Source organism: Furipterus horrens, unplaced genomic scaffold (assembly GCF_987537825.1).
Source record: "Furipterus horrens unplaced genomic scaffold, mFurHor1.1.pri manual_scaffold_6, whole genome shotgun sequence".
In the NCBI taxonomy this organism is placed as follows: Eukaryota; Metazoa; Chordata; class Mammalia; order Chiroptera; family Furipteridae; genus Furipterus; species Furipterus horrens.
The window spans coordinates 189,748,910-189,775,867 of NW_028327176.1; the positions used below are offsets into that span (position 1 = coordinate 189,748,910).

General features: G+C 48.1%; 1 protein-coding gene across 1 annotated transcript in view; it reads right to left on the reverse strand.

The window, feature by feature from the left end:
- The window catches only part of PRKN (parkin RBR E3 ubiquitin protein ligase), a 920,988-nt gene that overhangs the window by 292,136 nt on the left and 601,894 nt on the right, over positions 1 to 26,958 (reverse strand). Inside the window, exon 7 of the mRNA XM_090280710.1 lies at positions 23,659 to 23,795. Coding sequence (XP_090136836.1) covers positions 23,659 to 23,795 — 137 coding nt within the window. The remainder of the gene's footprint in view (positions 1 to 23,658; positions 23,796 to 26,958) is intronic.

Consider the following 26,958-nt stretch of genomic DNA (forward strand, 5'->3'; position numbering starts at 1 on the left):
GCAAACAGACGGACAGACAGATGGAAGGATGGGGCGGAACAGACAGCAGAGAGACAGATGCTTCAGGCCAGCTGCGTTTTGACAAAGGTGGAAAGTGAATGTGGTGAAGAGGGCGTACTCTGTCCAGGGAATGATGTGAAGACAATCGTCTATCCACAGAAAAAATGGAGTCTGCTTCATACCTTGCCCTAAACATAAAAGACAGCTCAAAACAGATCAGTAACTTTCATATAAAACAGAAAGCAAAGCTTCTGGAAGTAAACACAGGAGAAAACCTTGGGGTAGGAAAATATTACTTGGATATGACACAAAGCATAATCTGCACAAGAGCCAATTAATAAATTGGACTTCTTCAAAATTAAACTTTTGTTCCCAGAAAGGCATGATTAAGGAAACGGAATGATAAGCCACAGACAGGGGCGTAATATTTGCAAATCATATACCTGAGAGTATATTTGCTTCCAGAATGTATGAAGAACACTCCAATTTTTACAACATGAAAACAAGACAACTTCTTTACTGGGCAAATGACTGAAACAAAGACTCCACCCCAGAACAGGAAAGAATGGCCCAGAAGTGCATGCGAAGGTGCCTGACGTCAGCAGTTGTCTGGGAAATGCAACCTGGGACCATGCGGTACTGCTACATCCTTAACAGAACACTGAAACTTAGAAGACTGATTAGCTCAAGTGTTGACGAGGATGTGGAGGAACTGAAATGCTCCGACGTTCCTGGTGGGAACTTAAAATAGAACTATCACCTTGGAAACCAGTTTTGCACTTTCATAAAAAGAAAAACAAACTCCTAAGATAGGATCCAGTCATTCCACATCTAGCTAGTCACAGAAGAGAAGAAAATATGTCCTTACAAACTGGCACAGAACTGCACTGCATGTTCGTTTGTAATAACCAGAAGCTAGAAGCAACCCCGATGTTCATCAACAGTTGAATTGATAAGCAAATTGTGGTTACATACATGCAATAGAACATAATTCAGCGATACAAAGGCATGAACTTCTGACATACACAGCAGATGTACCCATCTAATGAACTCAGATCCACTTAGAAAAGAATCATTTCAATGAGCGATCAGGACGCCGAAGCTTGGAGAAGTAAACTGACTTGCCTGAGGTCACACAGGAAGCAAGGGTTAATATTCGGTGCCGGGTCTGTCTGGGTGTAAAACTTCTGTCTCCTCCCGCAACACCACAGCCACTCCCCTTAACCCTCTGGGCCTCAGTTTTCTCGCCTATACAATATCCGAGGGAAAATAACCTGCAAAGGCGATAGTTAACGTTCTCGGAGTCTATAGGAAACCAACTGCTGTCATGTACAATTTCGTTCATTCAAAGACGCCTCTCATTGCAGAAGACTCCAGCTCTCCTTCCAGGACCACATGGAGGAGAGCAAGTGTTTCGATGTTCCCCACCTGTTCCTGGGACCCAGATTCCCGCGGGCAGGGTCCCCGTGGTCCAGGGCTGGGCCAGAATGTCCCTGACCATCCCTTAGAGTGTGTTCAGTTGGAAAGCTGGGCCATTACGGAGACTATAAAGCATTCCGAAAGCACTAAGAAGCCATTACTAATGTGACAATTGTGTCCCATTTTCATTACTAATAACCATGACTCCCTGTGCCCTGAGCGCTTCCTAAGATGCTAACCTTTCCAATGAAGCTTAACAGAGAGACAGATGTCATCACCTGCCGGGCTTTGGTGACGTGCACTTCTTTTCCTTTGTCCTGTAGCCTTTCCATGCCATAGTATAGGCATATATGTGTGTGTGTATTTATCACACGTCGGTGACCTTTTTCTATTCATTGACCTGGATCGGTTTAATTAAGTTCCAGGTCCCCGTGTGTGGCTTTTCGGTTGTTTCAATTTGTGCCCTTACTGCTATCAGAGGTTGTAGAGCCGGTGGTCACAACAACTCAGATTATATTTCCCGCATTTCAAGTATTTTGGGGGGCTCCCTGTCTATAGAAAATATACACCTAAGCATAAACCTGGGTCCAGCTTCCTAAAGTACCACGTATTCGTTGTCAGAGTTGCTCGCTCACTAACCTGAGAGAAGCTTTGTGATGAAATCAAAGACTGTTGGGTACTTTCAGGGAACGAGGTGGAGCAGCCTTAATGGAACTGATTGAACCCCAAGTCATGTTTGCCAGTCAAATGGCTTTGTTTCTTTCTTGTCTCCAAATATACCCTTTTAACACACAGCTCATCCTTAAAAAAAAAAAAAAATCCTGTGGTCATAATGTCAACTGCTAACTCTATTTTCTGTTTATATCATCCACTTAAGAATACCCCTTTTCTGGATTTAATTAGTTGGTGCCACTCACACTTTAATTGGGAAGAGTATAAGACTGAGCGGAATTTGTAAATGCTTCCACGATGTCAGACTGAGTCACATCAACACTATAAGCACACATCACAGCCGGAGCACGGAGCATGGAGCATGGAGCACAGCCACGCGACGCCCACACTTCCGTTGGTGTGCTGGAATTGGACTTTTACAGTTCTGTTATTAATAAAAGTGGCACATTAACTAGAGAAAAATGATATCTTTAAAGATGAAAAAGATCTGTTTTTTTCCCTCAATTGCAGTTGTAGTATTTTCAGTTCAGCATAATCAAAATTCAATGCAAAAGAATAGTGAGTTGAAGCATAAGTATCCTCAGAGCATAAATCACCACATTCTGCTGATGTTTCCCAATGTTGTGGGATTCCAGCCGGTAGCGACGTGTCTCCAAACTGTTATTGATGGCGCGAGTGAGGCAAGAGTTTGCTGAGGCAGCAAATGGTCCCACACAGCACACGTTCTTAGGCCACAGATAACAAAGTGCCATGCGTTTACTATCCAGCAATGATTTCAGGACCGACCCCCTTAAAATAGATGCCACATCCTACCAAGGAAATTTTATGGCTTAAACCGATGCCCTTGATAATTACACAAAATTAATGTCCTAGTCCCAAGAAATTGCAGCTATATTTATTAAGAACAGATAAAATAATGAGCCATTTGGCTGCAAGAAAATACAGTAGGTATTTGCCTCTAGTAAATAAATAATTTACTGTCATATTTATCGTGTGCCTGTTTCCAAGTAAGACTGAAGGCTCCTTGAAAGAAAGGAATACAGCTATGTCTTTTGACTTTTGTGTGTCTGCACTGAACTCAGGACTAATCCAATCTACGGATGGATGGATGGATGGATGGATAATGAATGAATGGATGGATGGATGAATGGATGGATAATGGGTGGATGGATAATGGATGGATGGATGAATGGGTGGATAATGGATGGATGGATAATGAATGAATGGATGGATGGATGAATGGATGGATAATGGATGGATGGATAATGGATGGGTGGGTGGATAATGGATGGGTGGATGAATGATGAACAGATGGATGGATGGATGGATGATAGATAGGCAGATGGATAGATAGATGAATGGATGTGGGGCCGGGAGCACAAAGTAACAGCAAATGTTGGTACGGAGCTACAGAAGGTTCACATGGCAAATGGTAATTATCATACTGACCAGATACATAAGTTAAAATCAGCAGTTTCTGCCAGGTGTGTATCAAAATATATAAAGGGACTAAGTAAAACAGATTAGAAAACTGACTCGTTAAATACACAGAATTTTAAACCAGTAGAACCATCAGCAGCTGACCCAAGCCCATGCTGAGAGCCATAGCAGAAATCAGGGCTGCCCCCGTCAGTCCGCGGCTTTGGTTCCCTAAGCGATTCCGCTGAGGTCTACTCGGAAGTGGCTTTAACTGAGGTCGGTACTGGGCAAAATGGGGACTTCAAAGACAGAAGATTTGAAGATTGTATTCAAGGTGCTTAGAATTTAACTCGAATTAGCCGGGCGCCCTCCTGATACAGGACGCAGGGCTAACAGGAGAGGCGCTCAGGCCGGCAAGGGGGAAATCTCCGCGTCAGCGTGGGTCTCGTGGGCTTGACCAGACGCCGACATGACACCAACGTGACACAGACGTGACGAGGATGGAGTCTGCAGGAGCACAGAGACAGCGGACAAGCGGGTAGCATGGAGAGGCCCCGGAATAAGGAAGCTGATTTTGAGACTGCTGTAAAACTCCGGAATGAAGCTATGTTGATAGCTACGGGGCCAGAACAGAACAAGCAAACAAACCGGCTAAGAAGACGAAAGCACCAGGAATGTGATTGAGGGAAAACAACAGCAGCAAAGGTTTAAGTTGGGGTCTTCTGACTCACACGTTCTAGTCAAGCTATTTATTTGTTAATTTTAAAAGATTTATTTATTTATTTTTAGAGAGAGGGGAAGAGAAAGAAAGGGAGAGAAACATCATGCGCCCTCAACTGGGGACTTGGCCCGCAACCCAGGCAAGTGCCCTGACTGGGAATCGAACCCACAACCCTTTGGTTTGAAGGCCAGCGCTCAATCCACTGAGCCACACCAGCTGGGACCAAGCTCTTTATTAATGAGGCAACTTCAGACTATCTGGTATCCTTCTGTCCACCAGAAATGTCTGTGATGGTGAACATGTTCTATAGCTTCTCTAACAGGGTGACCACCAGACATATGTACACTGTTTTATAATGATGAGGAACTGAATTTTAATCTTAGATCATTTTAATTGGCATCAATGTGGTTGTAAATAACCACATCTGGCCATTGACTAGGTTGTAGATGGAAGATAACGCATTCAGTTCACTACAGAGCCATGAAATAGTCACCTCATGAAAAGGAATAAAGTTTTAGGAGTAATATGTTCTATATTGTTACATGCATGGTGTATCTCTGCTGTATTCTAGACCATAATTTTCCCGACCATTTGGGCACCAAGAAATTTCATTACTTTCAAGTGGAACTTTTTCTTTATCCGTCTAGTCATGCAACATTCTGGAAGGGATTTGAGACACTTATACAAATATAGACAAATAAGCTTAAAGGAGAGAAGGAGAAAGTTGGAGAGAATATACAATAATGAGACTACTGAGGTCAGACTCAGAGAGCCCGCACAAACACGTGCCATACACGTGACCGCTGCTGGAGCTCCGCCTGCTTTGGAAGCTCAGGCCTTCCTGGGGGCCAGACAGAGCGACATCGCGGGCTCTGACCGTTACCTTAGGAGAAGCACAGGAAGCACACGTGTGATTCAGGAGACCCACTGCTTCCTGGGCTCGAGTTTGAGCATCTCTGGCTGAATCAGTCATGCGACCACACCGTGTGACTCTGAGCTCATGAGCCACGGGTGGCAAGCGCCTGCTGGGGAGCTGGAGGTGAGGAGCTGGTTTCCAGCACGGGAGGAAGGAGCAGGTGGAGGCCACGTAACACACGGAGACAAAGGAGTCTTTTCCCCACTGTCCCTGGGCAACGGGGGATCCCCGTCTTTAATAATAACCCCCTCGAGGCTTAGGCCAGCTTCTCTCAACCACAGGGGTGTAGTGCAGAGAGAAAGCCCTTCTGGGAGCTGACTCTGAGCTCGTGGGCACGGCCCCTGCGCCGGCCGTACAAGAACCACCCTGCACGCCTTCCTGCGCTGCCCCGCACCGTGACCGAGAGCAGCAGCGGTGCCCCGTGTCCCTGCATCAGCCCTCCCCTGTCCCGCCTTCCCTGAAGTCATACGTGCAGTGCTGCCCACACTACATGGGACAGAACTGATTTTCTGTTCGTCTTTAGGATTCTGCAATACTAATTGTGAGCGGCTGCAAGGTACAATCAGAGGACCATTTGGAAACCACCGGAGAGGAGATCAGACACCACACAGGACTCTCAACCACATATAAAAAGGACTGAACATTTTTCATCTGTTTTTGTTACAATTCCCCTCCACCGTGAGCCAAAGTTAGAAACCTAAGCATCCCGTCACCACGTCCCCCGGGCCTGCCTTCCTTCTGTGTGAGGTCCATTATCAAGTCCCGTCAACACGACTTCGAGGGACTCAGAGCGCCCTGTCCCCCCAGGCCCAGCGGCCCGGGCACCTGCCCGGCTGCACGCTCCACCCGCGCCTCCCCAGCCTCTCCCCTCCCCCCTCGCCCCTGCGCCATTATTTCCTCTCCTGCAGCCGGAGCGATAACGTGCCAATCGGATCCTGCTGCGCGCGTTTTGTTGGCCCCCTGGGCATTGACAGAACGGCCCGCGTCTCTCGCAGCCTCAGCGGCAGGCTGGCACCACACTGCCCGCTCTGCGACCCCCGCTCCCTGGGACCCAGCTGACCCGTCCGCTTCCGGCCCCCGAACCCGCTGCGTCTCCTCCTGTCTCGAGAATCATCTCAGAAGTGCCCTCTGCCCGGACGCTTTTCCTGCCCTGCCCCGCTTCTTGCCTTTCATCGTCTTAGCAAAGTCAGGAATGACACGGCCGCGTGGTTTTCACGGACACCTGAGGCCCTTTTGGAACTGCAGGCACCATGACGGTCACGAGCGTCTGGATGCTGGACACCGTCGGCACCCCTATAACTCAGACGGAGCCCGGAAGGCAGGACACACCACCTTCGCCGGAGCCGCGGTGACGGTGGAGTGTGACTCTGCCGTCCACAAGCTCACGTCAGACACAGCAGGCAGGTTCCCGTGCACGGCCTTCTGCTCCCGCACGGGCAGGACAGGTGACACCGCATCAGGCCATGAGATGCCGCGTTCTATGCAGTTCTTAAAAACGGGACCACAGCTATGTTTTTAATGAAAATTAAGGTCCACTTCCAAGATAAGAGACAATTACTTAAAAGACTATGTATATAACCTTTTAATAATTCAAAATTAAATGATCCATTTCAACATGAAAGAAAAATGGCGAACTTAGTAGTGCACTTTTAGGAATATGAATAATTAATATTAGTAACTTCAAAAGCTGTCTCCTAACAGTGCAGTCTTATAAGGAAAACGGATTCTTGAAAAGATAGGCAAACGCCTCCCCTTCAAGGTACTTGGAGTGACTGAAACCCCTCAGGTGTCACTCTGGCCCTGGTGTCCCTCCGAGGAGAGGGGTCAGGCTTGCGCTGGCATCCGGAACGCAGCTGCACATGCTGCCCTTTCACCGGAAGTCCTTAAAAAGGACACCAAGGCTGAGCTCTGACAAATGCGCCTCCTGCCACCTCCCCGGCTCCTCTGCAAGCACACGATTCACAATTGTAAGCAATTCTGTAAAAGGCACGTCATTTTCTCAGGAGACCAGAATGCCTCGGAGTGGTTAAATACATAATTGGGTAATTTTCGGGAATGCTTATTCACTGGGGTCTCGTTTCAGCCTCCCTGGCAAAAAGAACACCCCTGTTAGCAGTCATGGTGCCCCTAAAGCTTCCGCAATGTCCGGGGCTCCTCTAACTTCCCATAAAGATGTCACATGGCTTGGTGCTTAGATCATGAAAAGCAGCTCTGGGCGGCCAGCCTGCTCGTGGGGACCGTGGGGCGGACCTCCTCGTCCCTGCACGGGCCCTTCTGGGCTGCAAGCACAGTGGGACGTGACGGGCAGGGCCTGCCTACTTCCCCCAGATGCAGATCCGGTCCAAGCTGGTTGCAAATCTCATTACAGCGATTTTTGGACCCCGATTTATTTTCATTTTTGGGTCAGAAGGAAGAGCGGCAAACTGAGAGGTTTGCTTTAGCAGATGAAGGTTGAGCGTAGCTGTGGCCGATTTATGCCAGTGGGTTCCGTTTGGCACGTGTGTGCAGTCGAGTGCACGTCACGGACGGGAAGGCAGCTCCAGAAGCCGCGTGTAGCCTAGAGCAAGGCCCAGTTCCCGAAACAGAGCCTTCTAAAGTAGTATGTGTCTTAGGCGGATAAATTCTGATGACGGGGGGGGGTATGTCATCCAACAGGAGACGGCTGAGCCCGCATCTTTTACTAATTGCCTGGCTATACGCAAACAATAAAGACTCCCCAGGACCAGATGATCTAACTGAGGGGAGTAACACAAACTAAAATAGTGAGTGGGAAATCCAAAGGAAAAATTGCTTGGAGTTCTTTTGGAGGGTAAAGCACCCCCAGTTCTTCTACTTTGTGGTCTTACTAAGAATATTCCATAACACAAGTTTCTCCTTTAACATCACTTACACAGGGCAATTAAAATTTGGCCTTGGCCGTTTTTAAAATATAAAGAAAACTCAACCTTTTGAAACTAAGTTTCTGCTGTTACTTGAAGGACTATAGACCTTCTACTTGGCCTCATGTGATCTGGCTAAGTACTCAAATAGAACCTCCAGTTAACTGAACAGTAACAGCTGAATGCACACTATTGCTATCAACACATTTCCTTCTCTATAAAGTGATCCTAGACACGGACCAGTCACGCTTCCCCGTGGCTCCATGGAACTCCCCTGACAACTACTGATCTGAAGGTACCACACGGAGACCGAGATGGTAGTGTATCTTGCATATCCGTCAGTAGGTGCTTTCTTCACTTACTGTGTTTATTACCCCGAGTCTGACAAATTTCATGGAAGTAAACAGTGCCTCTTGGTTTAGGGATCAATAATTAAGGTTCATAGCATTTTTGATGTGGAACAGGTGTTGGAGAGGAAATTAATTTCATGAATGAAAGGTGGATGGAAAGAAAAAAAATCAGCTTTGGAGTCTGGCAGATCTGTGTTTGAAGTTAGCTTTGGAGACCTTAGTTTTCTCACTTGCAATAAGAAATTATTACTATCAACCACACAGAATCGTTATGCAGCTTAAATAAGGTAACACATGCAAAAGGCTCACCTCAGTATCCGATAGCTGTTAAGTGATTTAATCAAATGAACTAGGTGCTTAGTGAGCGGCAGAGCCAGGACTAGACTTACAGCTGCTAGCTCAGCTCTACTGCTACAATGGTAGTCTATTTTGAGAAACAAATGCAAGTTTGCTAACAAATGAACCTTACTGTAGGTCCCAAAAGAACAAATTTCAAGCAAACTGTTCCCATTTTCCTTAGAAGAATAAACACGGCAGAAGAAATAGCACTCGCAGACAAAGTCATAAACATTAACCACTGTATTTCTGACAAAACTCTAAGGACATAACAGATAATTTATTTATAACCTGTAACACAATGGAGAAGTAAATACTGCTAGAAGTTACTGTTTGTTTTTTTTTAGGCTATTATAATATTTTCTAACATATTTATGTAAAGACTACTGTGCCAAATGATAGGTATGAAGTTGTCTGCCTTGGGGTGGGGAACGAGGGGCATGGGGAGTCCTCTGATGTCACCTAAGTGGGGGTGGGACCCCCACACCCTGGGGTGAGTGGGGAGGGAGCCCCACTCAGGAATACACTGCTAGAGCTTCTCTGTTATCTCTATTTTTGGTGAGGGCATTCCTGAAAATAAAAACTATATTTTAAATACATGTTCTACTAATTGTGCCCAAAATGTACAGGTTTTATTAATATTTTTAATTACTAGCTTAGAAGAACAGACAGATGGCTTTGTTTTTCTACTTTATTCAAATATAATTAATTGCAAGTATGTATTTATACATATGGTAGTTGAGTGCATTTCTAGTTCTTGATCAGACTGAACAGTAACGGGGCCCCTAGAGGCAGGTCTGGTGTTCCTTTGAAGGTCCGGGGCTTAAAATGGACTGATTTAAAATAGGGCTGAACCTGATCTGTTTTGGATGCTTCTGAAAGTTTTTTCAATTACATATATGTTTGCATTTTATACAATGACAGTATCATGATATAAAATGTATTTATTTCTGTGGGTATGGGTAGCAGCCAAAAATGTTTGAAATCCACTCGTCCAAGTCAGTGTTCTCCCAGATTTTGGTTGGAAACCTCTATTAGTAAAGAAACAAACAAAATCCCCACCAAAAATTCAATGTGAATCTTAATAGTGAGTAAGTACAAATATTACTCCTGGTTTATGTTTACTTAAGGACGCACACAAATTAAAGGATGATGTAGTAAGTCCAGGATGATGAAACAGGAGTTGTGATGTTTTCTTCCGGCACACACAGCACATCCTTCTCTCAGCCTCTCTCTCAGTTCCTCTGGAATAACATGACTCACATTCCACACGACACAGCTGTTCAGTCCTGTACATGACGACAGTCTACACGCACTAAAGGGAAGGTACCCGTTACTCAATCGACGGCCTATTGAGAATACAAAACCTAAAGTTATACCGACAGCCTAGCTCAGGCAGCCTGCTGGTGCCTTCTGGGGTGATGCAGACGGACCCTAGCTTAAGCATCGAATAAGAACGCCTATCGATAACTTTTTAAGTGGTTTACAGGATTACATTTATGTCACGTTTCATACTTCTGACAGTGTTAACTCTTGTTCCACAGGAATTAATTATTTCCACGATTTGCAAATGTAGAAAAGGTCAGGAAGGAAATTCCATTTCCCCTTTTCAGGCGCGAGTCCGTCACTGCACCTAGGCTGCGGCTTCTGGTGTCGGGCTTGGGCCGTGACGGGAGACGACCCTCCGAAGTCGGGGTCTGTAACTGCGGCGTCTGGGGGGGCTCTCCTACAGAGCAGCCTGCGGCGCGGCGGGGACTGTGCCCGTCCTTGTCACGCGGAGCCCCATTTAATCTCTGAGTCCAGGCTCCTTCTCATCTTAGACGCCAAGGCCAGCTGCGCCCTGGCAGAGCAGGTCTGGAATTGGGGCAGCTGCGGCTGGCAGCCATGTCAGGACCTGGCCCGGGACCCCGGTCTCATGAATGTGCCACCAAGTCTGCCAGTTGGAGGCTGAGCTGCCGACACCCAAAGGAAGACCTTCTGGAGAGACGGCAGGTGTCCGCCCCAGTCCTCCTCTGTGCCTAGACGTCTAGCGAGACTTCGCTTCCCTGACTCCCTTGCAGCACCTGGGGTCAAATGGCGGCATCCTGGTCCACAGAAGGAAGAGAGGCGTGTCACTCCCACGCGAGGGTCACTACGAAAGGTGCTCGTCTCTTCTCTCATTTCTCTCCACGGTGCTGGCGGCATCCTGGGCCTGGAGATCAGTCTGACCAGGATGACAGGGATGAGTACCGATGGCATGGCAGGGCCAAAACAGAAACATCACTTTTATTTTTATTTTTTTAATTGTATTTATTTAATTTTAGAGAGAAGAGAAGGGAGGGAGAAAGAGAGGGAGAGAAACGTCGATGTGAGAAATATCGGCCAGTTGCCTCTCATAAGTGCCGGGTTGGAACCGAACCCAGAACCCAAGCGCAGCCTGACTGGGAATCGAACCTGTACTTTCTCAGGTTTGGAGCGACGCCCAACCCACTGAGCCATGCTGATCAGGGCCAGAAACATCACAATGAGAAAAAACCTCATGCACCCACCTAAAACCCTGCCCCCGACCCGGCAAGAACTAAGCTGCCTTTGGTGTCAGCTGTCACATTTCGGTTCTGTCGGTCACAGCTGCTTCCTCTACACTAACCAGGGAGACTTGCTGGAGGCCCCAGTGTGTGACCATCCATCTGGGGGACCAAGGACCAAGGCAAGGCTGCAGATGCCATCCTAACCGCCTCCACCTCAGAGATCATTCTGTTCTTATTTTGACAAATGATGGAGAAGTGCAGAGGAGCCTCCGTGAAGTGTGCGTTAGAGTTCAGGTTTTACGGTTAGATGAGGAGTGGCGAGTTCCCTGTGTTCCTCAGCCATCCTGGGTTGACAGTGGGCACCCAGCCACACTGAGCAGGGGTGGGGTGGGGGTAGGGGGTGTCAGGAACCCCAGGCATTGTAGCTAAAGCATCGTGGACCACAACATATGCACCGGGTTCCTGCTCAATAGACTTCCTCAGAATTTGGGAGTGCCCAGCATTTAAAAACTATTTCATCGGGAAGGTGACTGTTATGGACTGAATTGTGTCCCTCAAAGTTCATATGCTGGAGTCCCAACCCCCTGTCCCTCAGGATGTGACAGCATTTGCAGAGAGGGCCTTAAATACCTAGGATAAAATGCAGCCATTAGGTTAGGCTGCAGCTAATCTGTGTCCTTCAAGGACGAGATTCACAGAACAGAGGGGCACCACCAGGGCTGCAGGCACAAGGGGACTGTCCTGTGGAGTGCGGCCATCTGCGAGCCAAGGAGCGAGGCCTCAGAGGACAGCAGCCTGCCAGCCTCTCGGCCTTGGCATGCCGGCCTCCAGAACCGTGGGAAATAAGCTTCGGTGATTTAAGCCACCCAGCCAGCAGTATTTTGCCATGGAAGCTCTAGAAAGCTAATACGGTGGCCAGAGATGACAGCCCGGTGGCCTGCCCCTGGCAGCGGAGCAGGAAGAGAGACAGGGAGTCGGAGCGACGTCAGACCAAACCGTACTTCCAGGGACACATGTCACTCCCCTCTCGGGACGACTGACGCGTCCCACACACTGTTTCCCGCTGTAAGTACATCATCCCAAGGGAAGTGATTTCTAGTAAAGGCTTGAAAAGCAAAAATTTAAAAAAAAAATTCATTTTTCAAACTCTTCAGTGGAGTCAGTAACAAAACATATAAGAGGACCCAGAAGGCATTCAGGTTTCGCTGGAAATATGTGATTGCTTGGTTCGGATATTATGTATTTATTTCCATCCTGATGTTAGACTACTAACCCGGGCCTCCTCTTGCTAAATGGGTGTGCATTTAAAACATTATAGCGTCCCACTCTCCTGCTGAGGAGCCAAATGATATAAGCTCTCATGAATATGTAAATCAGAGCCTCTGAGCATATTATCATTCCAAAGATAGTTGGAGGTCAGCAGCTTATAGCAATCCCTGTGCACGGAGTCTCATTAATGCAGGACGCCGCACGGTAAGTAAGAAAGTTTTTATCACAGTTACTGTGCATGCCTGTGTGTGAGTGTACATGAGAGCGCCTATAAGTGTGTACGCATGTGTGCGACTGTCAGTGTGCATGTTCGTGTGAGTGTGCATGTGATCATGCATGTGCACTCATGTGTGTGTGCATATGAGTGTATGTGAGTGAACGTGAGGGTGCACACGCAAGCATGTGTATGAGTGAGCACATGTGTGCACACATGCATGAGTGTGCATTGTGAGCATGTACATGTGAGCATGCATGTGTGGGTGCGAGTGTGCATGTATGAGTATGCATGTGTGCATGTGTGAGTGTGCATGTGTATGTATGTGGGTGAGCGTGCAGTCTGTGTGTGCACGTGTGACATGCATGTGTGCATGTGTGTGCGCATGTGACTGTGTGCGTGCGTGTGTGTGTGCGCAGTCTGTGTGTGCGTGCGTGCATGTGAGTGGCCGTGTGTTCATGTGTGAGTGTGCATGTGTGTGCATGTGCACACATGTTTGCGCACATGTGAGTGACTGTGTGTTCATGTGTTCATGTGCATGTTTGTGTATGTGGGTGAGTGTGCAGTCTGGGTGTGTGCACATGTGCATGTATGCATGTGCGAGCACACGTGTGTGCATGTGTGCACATGTGAGTGACTGTGTGTGTGTGCATGTGGGTGAATGTGCACATCTGGGTGTGTGCGTGTGTGCATGTGTGAGCATACGTGTGTGCATGTATGTGTGCATGTGAGTGACTGTGTGTGCGTGTGTGAGTGTGCAGTCTGGGTGTGAGTGTGTGCATGTGAGTGATCTGTGTTCATGTGTGAGTGTGCATGTGTGTGTGTATGCATGTGCAAGCATATGTGTGTGCGCATGTGAGTGACCGTGTGTTCATGTGTGAGTGTGCATGTGTGTGTGTATGTGGGTGAGTGCAGTCTGGGTGTGTGCGCAGGTGCATGTATGCATTTGCGAGCATATGTGTGTGCATGTGTGCGCATGTGAGTGACTTGTGTGTGTGAGTGTGCAGGCTTTACGTGGCCACGGTGGCCTAAAGACCTGAGCATGCAGCAGGCACCGCTGCGGCCCGCGCGTGGCAATGGGAAGCGGGGTGTAAGGAGGAAACACCTCGGTAAGCACAACGGTTTACAAACCACACTTGGCGGAATCAGAAAACGGGGACTGAAAGTTCAAAGCGATTTCTGTCTCCCAAACCCCCGGAGTGCTCCTGGCCCCGCGGGTCGCGGCTGCCTCCGGCGTCTGCAGCTGCCGAGGAGCCAGCACACTTGCCGCTTCCCAGGACAGCGCGGGGCTGCCCCGGGGTCCAGCCGCGGGCATCTGTCATGTGGTAACCGCCGCCACCTCCCCGGCAGCGTGAGCCAGCTTCGTAGGGGTTCTCAGCCAGTGAGGGGCTCTCGGGGGAGCAGGGGAACCATCGGAGGCGGACTGCGGGCTGCTGCCGCTGCCGCGTGGCGTGGCCGAGGAGCGGAGAGCGTGGGCCTGGCTGAGCCGTGCCTCCCGGTGCCCATCATGCGGACACAGGCTCTTACCCTCGCCCGACGGCGGTGAAAGGGATCCGCTGGCCCCAGCGGCTCTTTGCGGTCCCGCCTAGAGCCGGTGCGGCAGGCTCGGGGCGCGGCTTTCACGGCCCGGAGTGAGGACTTGTTGTCACGCCCCACAGCAGCTGCGAGGGGGAAAGCGAACACAGGCCTGGCCAACGCCGAGCGCGACTAACATACACGCGACGGAAACAGGGAGGAAAACCCAGGTCCTGGAACACAGTGTGAGGTCGTCGGAGTTTTCTCACCGAGGGCAGGACTGGACGAGGGAAAGTTGGTAAAACCCTTTGAGCATCGGTTGAAAGTTAAAAGCAGGCGCGTGCTTATGTCATTCAGGGTGTTTGTGCACAAGGGGGTGACCCCGTGAGAAAAAGCGCACAATGAGCCTCATCAGAGCCGCGCGACCAGCAGCACCGAGGGGACAGGGAGCAGCCGTGCTAGGGGGGACAGGGAGCAGCCGTGCTAGGGGAGGGCTCGGGCTGCGGGATGCGGCCTCCCTCCTCTCCTCGCTCCGGGTGGTGGTCACACGGGGTCCCTACCAGCACACAACCCCGCGCCGGGGTGGGGTACGCACGGCAGGTCTCCGATGCATTTAAACGTCGATCCGTTTAAAACGCTGTACGTGAAGGTCAGGGAAGCGTCTGCTGACTTCAGTGAGGAGCCTGGGAGCCTCAAACGCGGGAGTGGGGCTGCCTGCCGAGAAGGCCAGGGAGGGGATTTGCATACACACAGTTCAGGAAAGAAAGAAAAAAGCCTAAAGTCAGCTTCTGAACAACGCTGGTAGCTCTCATACGCACTCACACACAGCTTTCTAGATCTCGTCGGATACGTCACAAAGTTACATGCAAGAGTGGTTTGCTTTTTCTATTGTGAGACAAAGATAGGATGCTCTTCTTAAGAGTTGAGGGCAGAAATGGGTGGAAAGAAATGATGTTTGCCTTCTGGGCTCACTATTCAAAGCACTCCCACCTTCCCTCGGTTTTCTAAAATGTCATTTTTAACCGCTTAATAAGACGCAAGAGAATAAAATGAAAGGCAGCTTACAAAGTACACACCCGAGCAAAGTAAGAATCTGGGGTGCAGTTTCTGGCTGGGACAGGGGCTCCCCGAGAAGGGAAGGAAGAAACACTCTGGTACTGTTTCCAGCAGACAAGTAAAAGCGCACCACTCGTAAACCACAAGAAACACACGCGTGTACACCGAGGCAGTGTGAACGCACACCCGCCCGCGGTCTCGGGAGCACGATTCTATAAAGACAGCATCTCAGTGCCAGACAGACGACGTGACTGCAGACGGCGCCCGTCGGTCCGGCTAGCATGAGCCCCGACACCAGTGGTTCTGCCCCCGCTCTTTGTCTGGTCCTGTCCACGGCCCAGTCCCTCCTTGTAAAGAAGCTGCGTGACTGAGAGCTGGGCCTGCGGCGGGCGGGGACAGGAGAGTAGAAGGCCATCTGGGAAGGTTAACGTTTCACCTTCCTCTCCACTCGCGTCAGAGGCTGCTGTGAGTCTGCCGTCCGTTTGCTGTCGGTAGTCCCCCTTCCCCTACATCCCGTGTGCATGTGTGCACACATATGCACCGGCACATGCTTGCCCGTGTGCCCACGCACACGCCTCCTGTGGCTAGGTGGGCCACGTGGCTGAGTCCTGGCACTGGGAACACGTGAAGGAGTGATGGGCTCCCTCCTGTTCCGGGTCTGGTCTCTAAAAACTCTCCAAGGTGACCTCCCTCTCCCTCTCTCTTCCTCAGAGCCTGGCCTGGATGAGGAGGACCCGGTGGGGACTTGGTGGCCGCAGAGGATGACAGGCGTCTGAGCCCCTGAATGACGCTCTGCAGCAGAGGCCTCACAGCCGGCCCGCGTGCCACCGTAACGTGATGGCAATAAAGCGCGAGCCTGTGGCTCTGCGTGACTTTTGTTAGAGGAGACAGACCACGGTCCTGACGTCCCGCTGCCTTGTATGTGCCAGTGGGAGTGAAGTTGTTGGGACCGCAGGGCCACCCCCACATCAACAGCTTAGCACGGACCTCAGAAAATACAGAAACGTGGATCAGCAGTAAGTAATCGTGTGGGAGAGCAGCTTCTAAGCCGCTTGTGAACACTGTAAAGCTCATCAGAAGAATTGCCCGATTGCTTCTTGCAAATACATGAATTTATATTCTGAGCTGTTTCACCTGTATGTCCATCACATTATCTTTTGTGCCTTAAATTAGCAAATTTTTAGTCACTAATTTTGTTCAACTTTTTACCTGTGTATTGATCGTCTGCATATCTTCTTTAGGGATCTGTCTTTTAATATGTTTCCCTGCTTTGCAGTGTGGTTTTGGGAAGCATTTTGACCTGATTATTTGCGTGCACTGGGGAGAGGAGCACTCGAAAGTCAGAAAAGCCTTTGTTGGGTTTTACGTTTGGCTCCTGAACAGCCGGCCTGGCTCGCTAGACCTCGAGACTCTCTCTCTCCAAAGGACCCGAACTATCTGCCTGTGCTTCGTGCTACCCCCGAGGACTCCGAGGCCCCCGAGGGACTGCGGTGGGGGAGGGAATGTCGATATCGCTCTGTGTCCTGTGAAAACTGGAATCATGTACGTGGCCTGGGAGAAAAAGAGCAAACACTGAAAAGAGCTGAGCATCGGAGGCAGAAGAGGGGGCACCCTGGAGGCACCAAAGGCAAGGCCCCCCGCACGTCACAGGGAACAGGGGGCCCTCCCTCAGACACCCCGAGGTGACAGGGCGTCTGCGTCGCCAGGCACACACTGCGCTGGGGTAGCTGCGTTGTGCGTGGTCTTCCTCACGTCCGTTCTAGAGCAGCACTCTGAGGGTCACCAGCCGAAAGCCAGGAAGCCCCAGCAAGTGTGTGGGTGCCTCTCAGCGCCAGCAGCTGACACGGGGGCTCTGGGCCACTTCAGAGTAGCTCCGAGGCGGACGAGTGGGCGCAGCACGCGGACAGCACATGGTCATCGTCATCAGGAGGTTTCGCCACGCCCAGGCTTCCTGCAAGAGCTCGTCAGTGGCCCTGCCAAGGGGTCCTTGGGGCCGTGGCTGCCAATCTTACGTTCGACTCCATCAGCGTTTATTGAAAAACCCACGCTGAGGAGCAAATCCAGTCGCTCACAGGCAAAACAGACAACTAACTGATGCTATAGTTTCCTCTCGCTGCTTGTTCAAATGCTCAAACTTTTAAACCTGGGAACCTGAACAAATACAAAGAGCCCCTCTGTGGCCTGAGGCAGGCCCGGGCCCTGGGATGTGTAACAGCTGGTCCGCTACTGATATGCATCTCTAGGGTGTGGGGAGCAGAGTGAAGGCGTTGCTCTGGAGTCAAGTCTCCACTCTGCTCTTCCTGACGCTGTGACGCTGGGCACCAAGCGGACCGAGCTTCTTCACTTCTTTGTCTGTAAAATAATGATCCTTCCTGCTTTTCAAGCCTATTGCTGTTTCAGATATGGAGAAAGTGCTCAAAAACTAGCTGGCTTTGCACACAAGCGCTGGTACCTACTGGCTGTAAGACCACGTGCCGTTTAATTAACTTCTGTGAGCCTCAGATGCTCCATCTATAGAAGGGAAGTAACGAGAGCGTCCATTATAACAGGCCTTTTGGGGACAAAAGGAGACCCCGTGGCACCTTATATACGGCGGGCACTCAGTCTCGGCCTCGTCGTTATTTATTTTCACTCTTGGGGAGACAAAATTCAGCGACCCGTTCTTACAAAGCAAAACCAAATCTCTAACTGAATGAGGAGACCACACCCAGGAAGGTAGATCTGTACTAGCGAGGTGTTTTAAACCAGTCTGAACGGCTGCTCATAACAGTTCTGAAAAAGGCTGGTCCCTTGGTGACGAGCCATACCTACAGGAATGTACGTCCAAAACTGAGCTTTGGCGGTGTTCCGCTTAAGAAGCGTGAAGCAGGTTTCAGAGGCTAGCGTATGGGGGGGAAAGGATATTTTATTGTTTTAGTGGTAAGTGGTATTAGACATTTCTACAGAAGTGGTGAATTTATGTGGATACTGTTAGCAGGACATTTGGTATGTGGGCCATTTAGCAATAGGAATAAATGCTTTATCTCGCTCTTTGGTGGTTTCCGTGGGGGCCAGCGTGGGCTGCTCATTCTCTTTACAGGCTCTATGTTTGATCTATGGCTACCGGTCCCAGAAAATGGATCTCAGCTGTTTTTTCTCATGTTTTCTTCCCCAGGCTCTGGACAGACTAAATGATGAAACTGGGGGAAAGAGCTGCTCTGTGCGGACGAGGGGAAGGGGGAGAGTTGGTGGCTGTGTTGCCCACAGAGCGGGGAAGGGCAGTCTGGAACAGCCCTGTGCACGAGAGAGAGAGACCTGCTTCATATTCACTCTGAATAGTACCCACTCCCACCCCCCAGCAGGAAAATTCACTGTAGTTTGCGGGCAAGAAAACGTCCTTTGGGCGGTGCCAAAGTAGGAACACGATCATCAAGCAAATTTAAATACTTGTGTACGAACGAATCTGCCCATGTCAGCCTCTTCCACACCGTCCAGCTCAGAAAAGTCAAGGAGCAGATTCCAGCCACAGATGCCAGTGCGGCAAACACCGCCTCTGGTCGTACGGTGTAAAGGTTGTCATGGAAGGGAAGTGATGGCTTTAGGAACACAATGCCCCTTGAACACTGACCCCCCAAAGAGCAGCAGCCACCACCAGAGACTCAGCCCATTGGGCCAGGCGCCCCAAACTGGCCCAGTGGAAAGGGGAGGGGACTCCCTTCAGAGGAATCCACCAGGTCAGCTCCTAAGCTTCCAAAAACTGAAGGTCACACCGGGGCCTGATCCCGAGGTCCGGTCCTTTCACAGAGAACCGCTGAGGGTGGCCAGGAGCCCCAGGGCGAGGGTCCGAGCACCGCGACCAACAGGATCAGCCACCCACCCATCCCCCGTGGGGACCTGGCAGAGACGTGGGGCCACGCTGGGGCACTCCACTGCCCACGAGGCTGACCCTTCAGGACACTCTCAGTTCCTTCGCAGAATTACCCATCAGTTTTGCTTTTCACACATATTATTTGTCTTTTTGATAAGATTCATCGACATCGATGTCACCTCTCATTTAGCACCACAGTGTTCTCGACAGCGCCACGGAAAACGGGTTCAGTCAAGTCTCGCTCGTAACGGTCTGCTCTTTCTATTTAGCTTGCAAAGCTCTGGCTTTCTAATTCTGTGTTGCTGCTATTTCATTATATGTGTCTTATCTTATGCTCTATGAACCCAGGCAAAATACACCCAGGGGAAGATGGCCAGAGAGCGGGACAGGTAAAGAGTGCTTGATAACTGGTTGATTTATGCCAACCTACACTCAAGGAATGTTGAAATACAGGTCACTCTATGAATATACATGTATATGCATATATACACATATGCACTTTAAATAAATAAAAGGCTTTATGAAGCATTGTTTAAATAACCAGTAACGAAGGAGGCACATTTATGAAAACAAACAAAAAACATTGAAAAGGATTCTAAAGAAAAAAATACAAAGCAGCATATTTAAAATTCATTCACTCCCTGCCTCACTCACTATTAAAATAAAGTAGGTAAACCCAGGAATGCACAAAGTAGGGATGTCCTTGACAAGGTTAATTAAAAAAAATTGCTTTAAAAACTGTACTTAAAATATTACTGTACTACATTTGAATCTATACATATAATACATTTAACTTAGAGCCCGGGCACGCAGGTCTTCTGTTTCATAAAGAGGCTGTGACCTCGTGCCAGAAAGAAAAAGATCTAGCAAAAATAAAGCGAATTTACATACATTCTTTACACAAATGCGATTCAACATCATTAACCTTCCCTCTGACTGTGAGGAACTGTCACTAGTGTGCTATATAGAAAGTATTTTTTTTAAAAAATTCAATTTCTTCATTTAACCTGTTCCTCAAGGAAAAGGTGATTTTTAAAAATGATTGAGAAAAAGAAAGGCAGAAGGATCTCAAACTTATGAAAGGTGCTCAACCTCGTTCACAATGAGGAAAGAAGAACTGTATGGAAATACCATTTCTCAAATGTAAGATGGGGGGAACCCCAGAGTCTGGGTTGCTCTGTTGGTGAGAGAGGGAGGAAGTGCCTCAGTGGGAGTGGGGAGTGGCCCAGCTGGTGGGGGGGGGGAAATTAACATCAGGGGACTCTTTCCCTTCGACGCAGCAACCCCACTCCTAGGCGCCGCCTCCGTGACAGGCTGACAACACCCTGAAAAGGTGTGTGCGCACAAGTCTGTGCGTAGCGGCGATATTTCTAACAAGAAAAAGGAAAACTCGGTGTTCACCCATAAGGGAAAAGTACGGTATATGGAGGCGCACAATGGAATTCAATGACGCCATTTTTTTAAATGAAGAAAATGTCCACGTTTTACTCAGGAGTGCTCTCCAGAATAGAATATAGAGTGGGGGGGGGGGAAGCAAGGTGCAGAAGGACATGCGTGGGCAGTCACCCTTCGATTGTAGAAGGCGATGACACAAATCCACATCAACTTCTCCGTCACTGGTCATTTGTTTAAGTGTCTTTTAAAGTAGAAGATTTTTCAAATAATGGTCTACCCACGGGGGGAGAGAAGGAATATTGAAGTGAATGGGAATGAAGGCTCTATTTCTGCTCATGTAACTGGTTTTAGAACTTTGACTTTGGAATTACGCCAACTGTTTGCATAATTATTACAACAAAATAAAATTTAAAAGCAATTTGAGGCCCAACAGAGTACTTGACTCTCTCTCCCGTGAGAATACAGCCCAACAGCAAAGAAAGGGCCAGACTCTTCCCACTGCTCTGCGTAACCACGCCGTGATGACGCTGTTCGTGTTCCAATACGGGTACTGTCACGTGTGCACTGTAACTAAAGACATATGAGCGAACATGTTGATATGCCTTAGGAACAGGGTTTTTGCTAAGAAGTGACAACAGTCGTTAAGATTAGTGACTTTAAGTAAAAATTCCTTAAGTCTGAATTTGAACTGGAAATGTCAGTATAACATTGATATTGTACTTTATACTTTTTTAAAAAGTATGTTTCCCAGTTCTTTAAAAAAATTATATTTTAGCTCGGCCTAGGAATCAGTGATCGACCCGGCAGCCATGAGCGCACCAGGCACCCAGACCGGGACTCCTACATCCCAGCGACCCTCAGGAACACGGCTGAATCCAGGTAACTGAGGAAGAACTTCACAAGGAAAGCCCAGAATGTCACGTTGTACTAGAACACCTGGTGAAGGGTACCCAGTGGGGTGATTTACTATTTCTCTTTACTTAGTATGTTCAAAATGCTCTATAATAAAAAAGGTTTAAAATTTTAAAATAAATGTGAAAACCTGTTTTTTTTTTTTTTTTAAGTAACTTGTCTGTGAAGAGAAAAGTTGGAAATTGCTGTTTACAAATGCTTCCATGGTATCTGGTTTTGTCAAGAGATAAGATTTATCAATTAAAAAAAACTCATTAAAAAAATTTAAAACGGAAACAAAATCTTCCAAACTTCAAATAAATGTTTCACTGACTTTTGAATCCTTTTGTTAAAAATATGGAAGCCCAATACCTTTCAATGATTTTCCTTAACAATATATTGACACATATATCATGTAAACCTTAATTTAAAAACCATTGCATTATTGGCAGATATATTGGAAAAATTATCATACTTTACAAAGTCAACAATGCAATTATCTACTTCCATTTGGATCTTTGAAATAATTTTGAGGTATATATTTCATCTATGAACAACATTAAAAGCATCGAAATAAACTCAACTTAAAACCTGACCATTCAATCAATATACCACATAGTTTGCAACCAGTTTTCAAAATTGATGCAACCTATTTATTCACACGGCAACCATGAAAACCAAACATGCAACGAGGTAGGGCCCTCAGCTCGCTTCACGAACAAACACTGACTCAGACCGGGTCGCTGGGCTGACTACGAGAGAGAAGCTACTAAATGAAAACACAGGGGACAAATTTCATGATCTTGGACGCAGCAATGGATCCTTAGATTTGACACCAAAAGCACAAACAAAAGCAGAAAAAAAAAAATACGTTGAACTTCATCAAAATGAAAAACTTTCGTGTATCAAGGGACATTATCACCAACCTCAGAAGAGGAGAAAGTCTTGGAAATCACGCGTCTGATAAGGGTCCCGTGTCCAGAATACAAGAACGCCGCCTACTGCTCAGCAAGAGAAACAACCCACTAACCATGCACAGAGCGCTCAGACGGGCATTTCTGCACACAGACCTTCCAACGGCAGCCAGGCAAGTGAGAAGACATTCGACATCGTTGGTCATTAAGGAACTGCAAATCAAAACCTCGATAGATACCACTTCACATGCAAAAGGAGGGCTATTAGAAAAACAACAACAGAAAAATAGCAAGTTTCTGATAACAGCGCAAAAAGGTGCAGCAGACATGGAAAATCATTTTGTAGTTCTTCCAAAGGTTAGACACAGCCTTATGATATGACCCAGAATTACCCACAATCGCCAAAAGGTAAAACAACGTGAACACCCGACAAATGAATGGATAAACAACTGTGGTATAGAAATAAATAGTGGAATATTATTCAGCCGTCAAAAGGAGGGAAGATACGTGCCAGGACTTGGATGAGCTTCAAAAGCATCATTCTAAGTGAAAGAAGGCAGACCCTAAATGTCACGTAGTGTATGCTGCCTTTTATATGACGTATCCAGAATTGGACAATCCACGGAGGCAGACCACCGTGGGTGTTGGGATGGGAGCATGGGGCAGTGGGGCATGATTACGGAACGCGTCCGGGCAATTTTTCCAGGGTGATAAAATGTTTTGAAACTAGAGAGAGCTGTGTGGTCACTGCATTGCACCGGGAATGCACAAAATGCCACTGAATTGCACACTTTAAAATGGTTAATTGTATATTATATGGAACTTCACCTCAATTAAAAAATATACCCAGTAACATAGTGCAAGTAACATATGTTTTGTAAATGTTGAAAGATTTAAAAATATTTCAGCTTTCTCTCATTCTTCTTTAATTTCTTGTTTTTCATACTTGTTGTTTCGTACACACGTGTATGTGCTCAAAATTGTTAGCAACGGGCATGGACCATTTCACAGTCCTGCTCCAGGACAAGAAATCTATAACTCGCAGGGAGAATTCACAGACATACCTGCTGGACCTCGGCTGAATAATATCGCACATTTTATTTCTCATGCTTGTGTTCAGGCTTTGCCTTTTCTGGTCCAACACAGTTCTTTCATACCTTAGGGTTTCGTGTTTTTTGTGATCCAAATGTTAATGTCTCTTGCCCGGCGATGAGCAGACAGATGTTTGAATTTTCAGCCCTCAGCTAGGGACTGGGTGTGTGTAAGATACTCTTCCATCAACATCCGTCCTCCTGTCCCGAGTCAGCGCTAAACTGGGAGGACGCGCGCGAGACTTACCCACACACGGCAGGGAGTAGCCAAGCTGAGGGTCGTGGACGAACTGCCGGTCGTTCAGCCTGGTCACGCAGTAGAGGTGGAAGCAGTCCAAGCAGATGACGTGGCGGGAGCTGCACTGGAAAACCAGGACGGGGCTCCTGCAAAGGCAAGGACAGCCATTTCCTGTAGGACTTGCCTGGCACAGGGGCCACGCGCTGTGGGGCACGGAGCCATGCATATCAGGGCCACGTCTTAAGTTCACGGGCAGCCCCCCGTTAACTATATGGAACATCAATTTTCATAATTTTATGTTTTATGTTAACAGATTTAGCAATCAGCTGTTTATACCCGAGCTCCGAAAGACCCTCTTTCTAGAAGCCTCCCCTGACTCATAATTCCCAATTAATCTACTGATCACCCCGTATGTATTCCTATCGACCCATCATTACATCCCAGTATTGATAAGTTTCTCTTGTCTTAGAGACTGGGGCCCCTTGCAGGTAGCTACTTGGTCTCCTTTAGATTGATATTCTCATGGTACCAGGCATTGGAAGGTTATAAATAAATGTTCCTTGAATTTAATTATAATAATATAGAGAATATGAACTTCCCCAAAGTCAAAAGAAAAATGATTATTAAGTCAGAGCGGGCAGGTTAAACAGGGGGTCATTTTTCACTGGCAAGTAGAAAAGGAGAATTTGGAAATGATGATTCAGCAGTGATTCTTCCACTATCAGATCTCGTCTGTTCCCCCACACATCTCACCCAAATACCCAACGTCTTCATTAAGGTTATGAGATTACTATAAATTGATATATACAAGTCCTACAAATTCTAGATTCCTTTCAAATTCTTTGTAGGAAAACAACTCCTGAATTACCATGGTTTTTGCTAACAAGTGAACCATGCAGGTTTATGACAAAAAGGAGGCAATTTAAATGTTAATTTGAGACCAGCCCCAAGGAAACTTTAATAGTGAAAAAGTCACTGGAGTTTATTGAGCTAAGCCCTTTCTCTACGTAATGATAATAAAATACAAAATATTTTCCATTTCACACACAAGCCCTAACGGATCTGTGTTCTTCAAAAAGCCTTTTCCCCAGAAAAAGACATCAAACATTAATATTACAAAAAGATAATTTCTTACCAATGACAGTATTTTCAAAAATCTGTTTCCCACTTATTTCAAAGCAATATCTAATATGAAACAAAACAGAAAAAAATAAAAACCTTGATAGTTAAATGTCATGGGTCTCCTGGACAACGGTCGACTTCATCTGTGCTGGAGTGACCCTAAATACGTTTATGAGCTCCCACGTTCCGTATTTGAACCCACTGAAGCCCTTTGGGGCCATTTTCAGATAAGCATGAACTGTGCTCTGAACCGTCAGCCTCTGCCCTTGTAACAAGCCCCCCTTGAAGGGGATAAAACGGAACCCTTTCCTGTTTGTAAGGGAAGGGCCGCCCAGCACACAGCATGCACACCGCACACAGCGTATTCCCTCCTTGGGACGCTGGACGGCTGCTACATCTGACCTTTTCCTCTCAGTGCCGGGTCCTGTGAAAATCACTGGCCATTCTGACCTTGGCAACATGGTCGATGAAGCCTAGAGAGCCCCCTACCCTGCCGCCAACACGTGGAAACATGGGAGAAAATAAGAGAACATTTCTGAAAATGGTCCTATATATAACCGGGTTAGAAAGAAAGCTTGACCGTTGGCCCACGGAGGAAATAAAGCTTCAAGCCACAGCCGTCAGCACCCAAGCCGCTGCCATGGTGGCCCAGCAGGGAGGTCAGGTGCACACGTGCAGGAGCTGGTCTCGGAAACACGTCCCTTTCCACCCGGTTACCAGGGGGATGGCAGAAAGAGGTCACTCCCAGATAACACTTAGAGTTGTGCACTTCTGTTAAGGCAGGACCGATAGAAGCCACCACATCTAGACAATCCACGGAACGTCCACGGCTCTACACTTCCGTGACGACATCCCACTGTTCTAATGGATTAGCAAGAGCCGGTGAACACGTCAGAGGCCACGCTGTGAGGTGAACCCTGTGCAGACGCAGGGACCCAATGCATTAGGAGAGGCTTTAGAGGGCCGATGTTTGGGGCACCGAGGGAGGCACCCCACAAAGCAGAGGACACACAGCCCATCTCACCCCGCCCTCCATGAAGAATGGCGCGCGAGACGATGCTGAGCTCGGGGCCAGCAGCAGCTCTGGTCCCCTCGGGGGAAGCCCATCCTCCTGGCGACACAGAAGTCCCGCTGAAAGCCAGGTATGGTGACACGGCTCCCTGCCCTAAACGGAGACACAGGCTGGAAGACAAACCGACCAGACTCAGGGAGTAACGGGAAAGGGTCCAACACCTGCAATGGGCTTGGCACTGAGGGTGGGGACAGAAGACCAGCGAACTCTCTCGAAGCAAAGCCACGTCCAGGAAACAGGGTGAGCATCACAACCCGAGAAGCCGCGGTGGCAGTGAAGGGCGCACCGCACGCCAGTCTTTGGGGAAGAAACAATGTACCATAGCTGCAGGGAGTCAAAGCAATGGGAGAGTCACGGAGGAACTCCCTACCGCTGTCTACACGGAGTCCACTTATATACACATAGCTACTTACCTCTGTGTGTGCATAGAGAACAGATATCTCTCATGTGTATGCTGATTTATAGATATCGAATACGTAAGGATATAGATACAGTCCTAGAGTGTATGTACATACATGACACAGAATGATCTGTCAGTTGGAGTTCTTGATATAGGTCTGAGGTAAGACTGGTTATCTCTTACAAAGAATATTGCTAGTACGTGTGAAAAATTTAGGGGAGGGATAAGCCTGGCATGCAGAGAAAGGTTATTAGATTAATCATCATCTGGGAAAATGAGTAAAAATTTCACGGATAAGGGACTACATAATTCACGTCCGACGTGCTAGAATCTATGAGCACCCGCAGCGGACTAGGACCTTGCTGGGAACCAACACGCGCCTCCCCCACATCGCCCGGCTCTGCAATAACTCCTGCTCCTCTCTGTCCCGCCCGCGCTGTCGGCACGGCCCTGACCCACTCTAGTCCCACTTCCAGCTCCTTCACCAGAAGCAGCTCGTGTTCACTGCCGTCCATTCCTGCAGGACGACAATAGCCTTTATATTTAACTCCGAACCCCAAAGGTCAGGGTCCAGTTCAAGGCGCCGTCATGACCCAGCCGAGCCTCACCACCCTGGTGCTGAGCACACGCTGGTTACGTAATCAAGTTACCGAGGGACCAGAGGATGAACGAACAGAATGCTCCTATGTTATAATTGTTCTGCTGCCATTCTTAC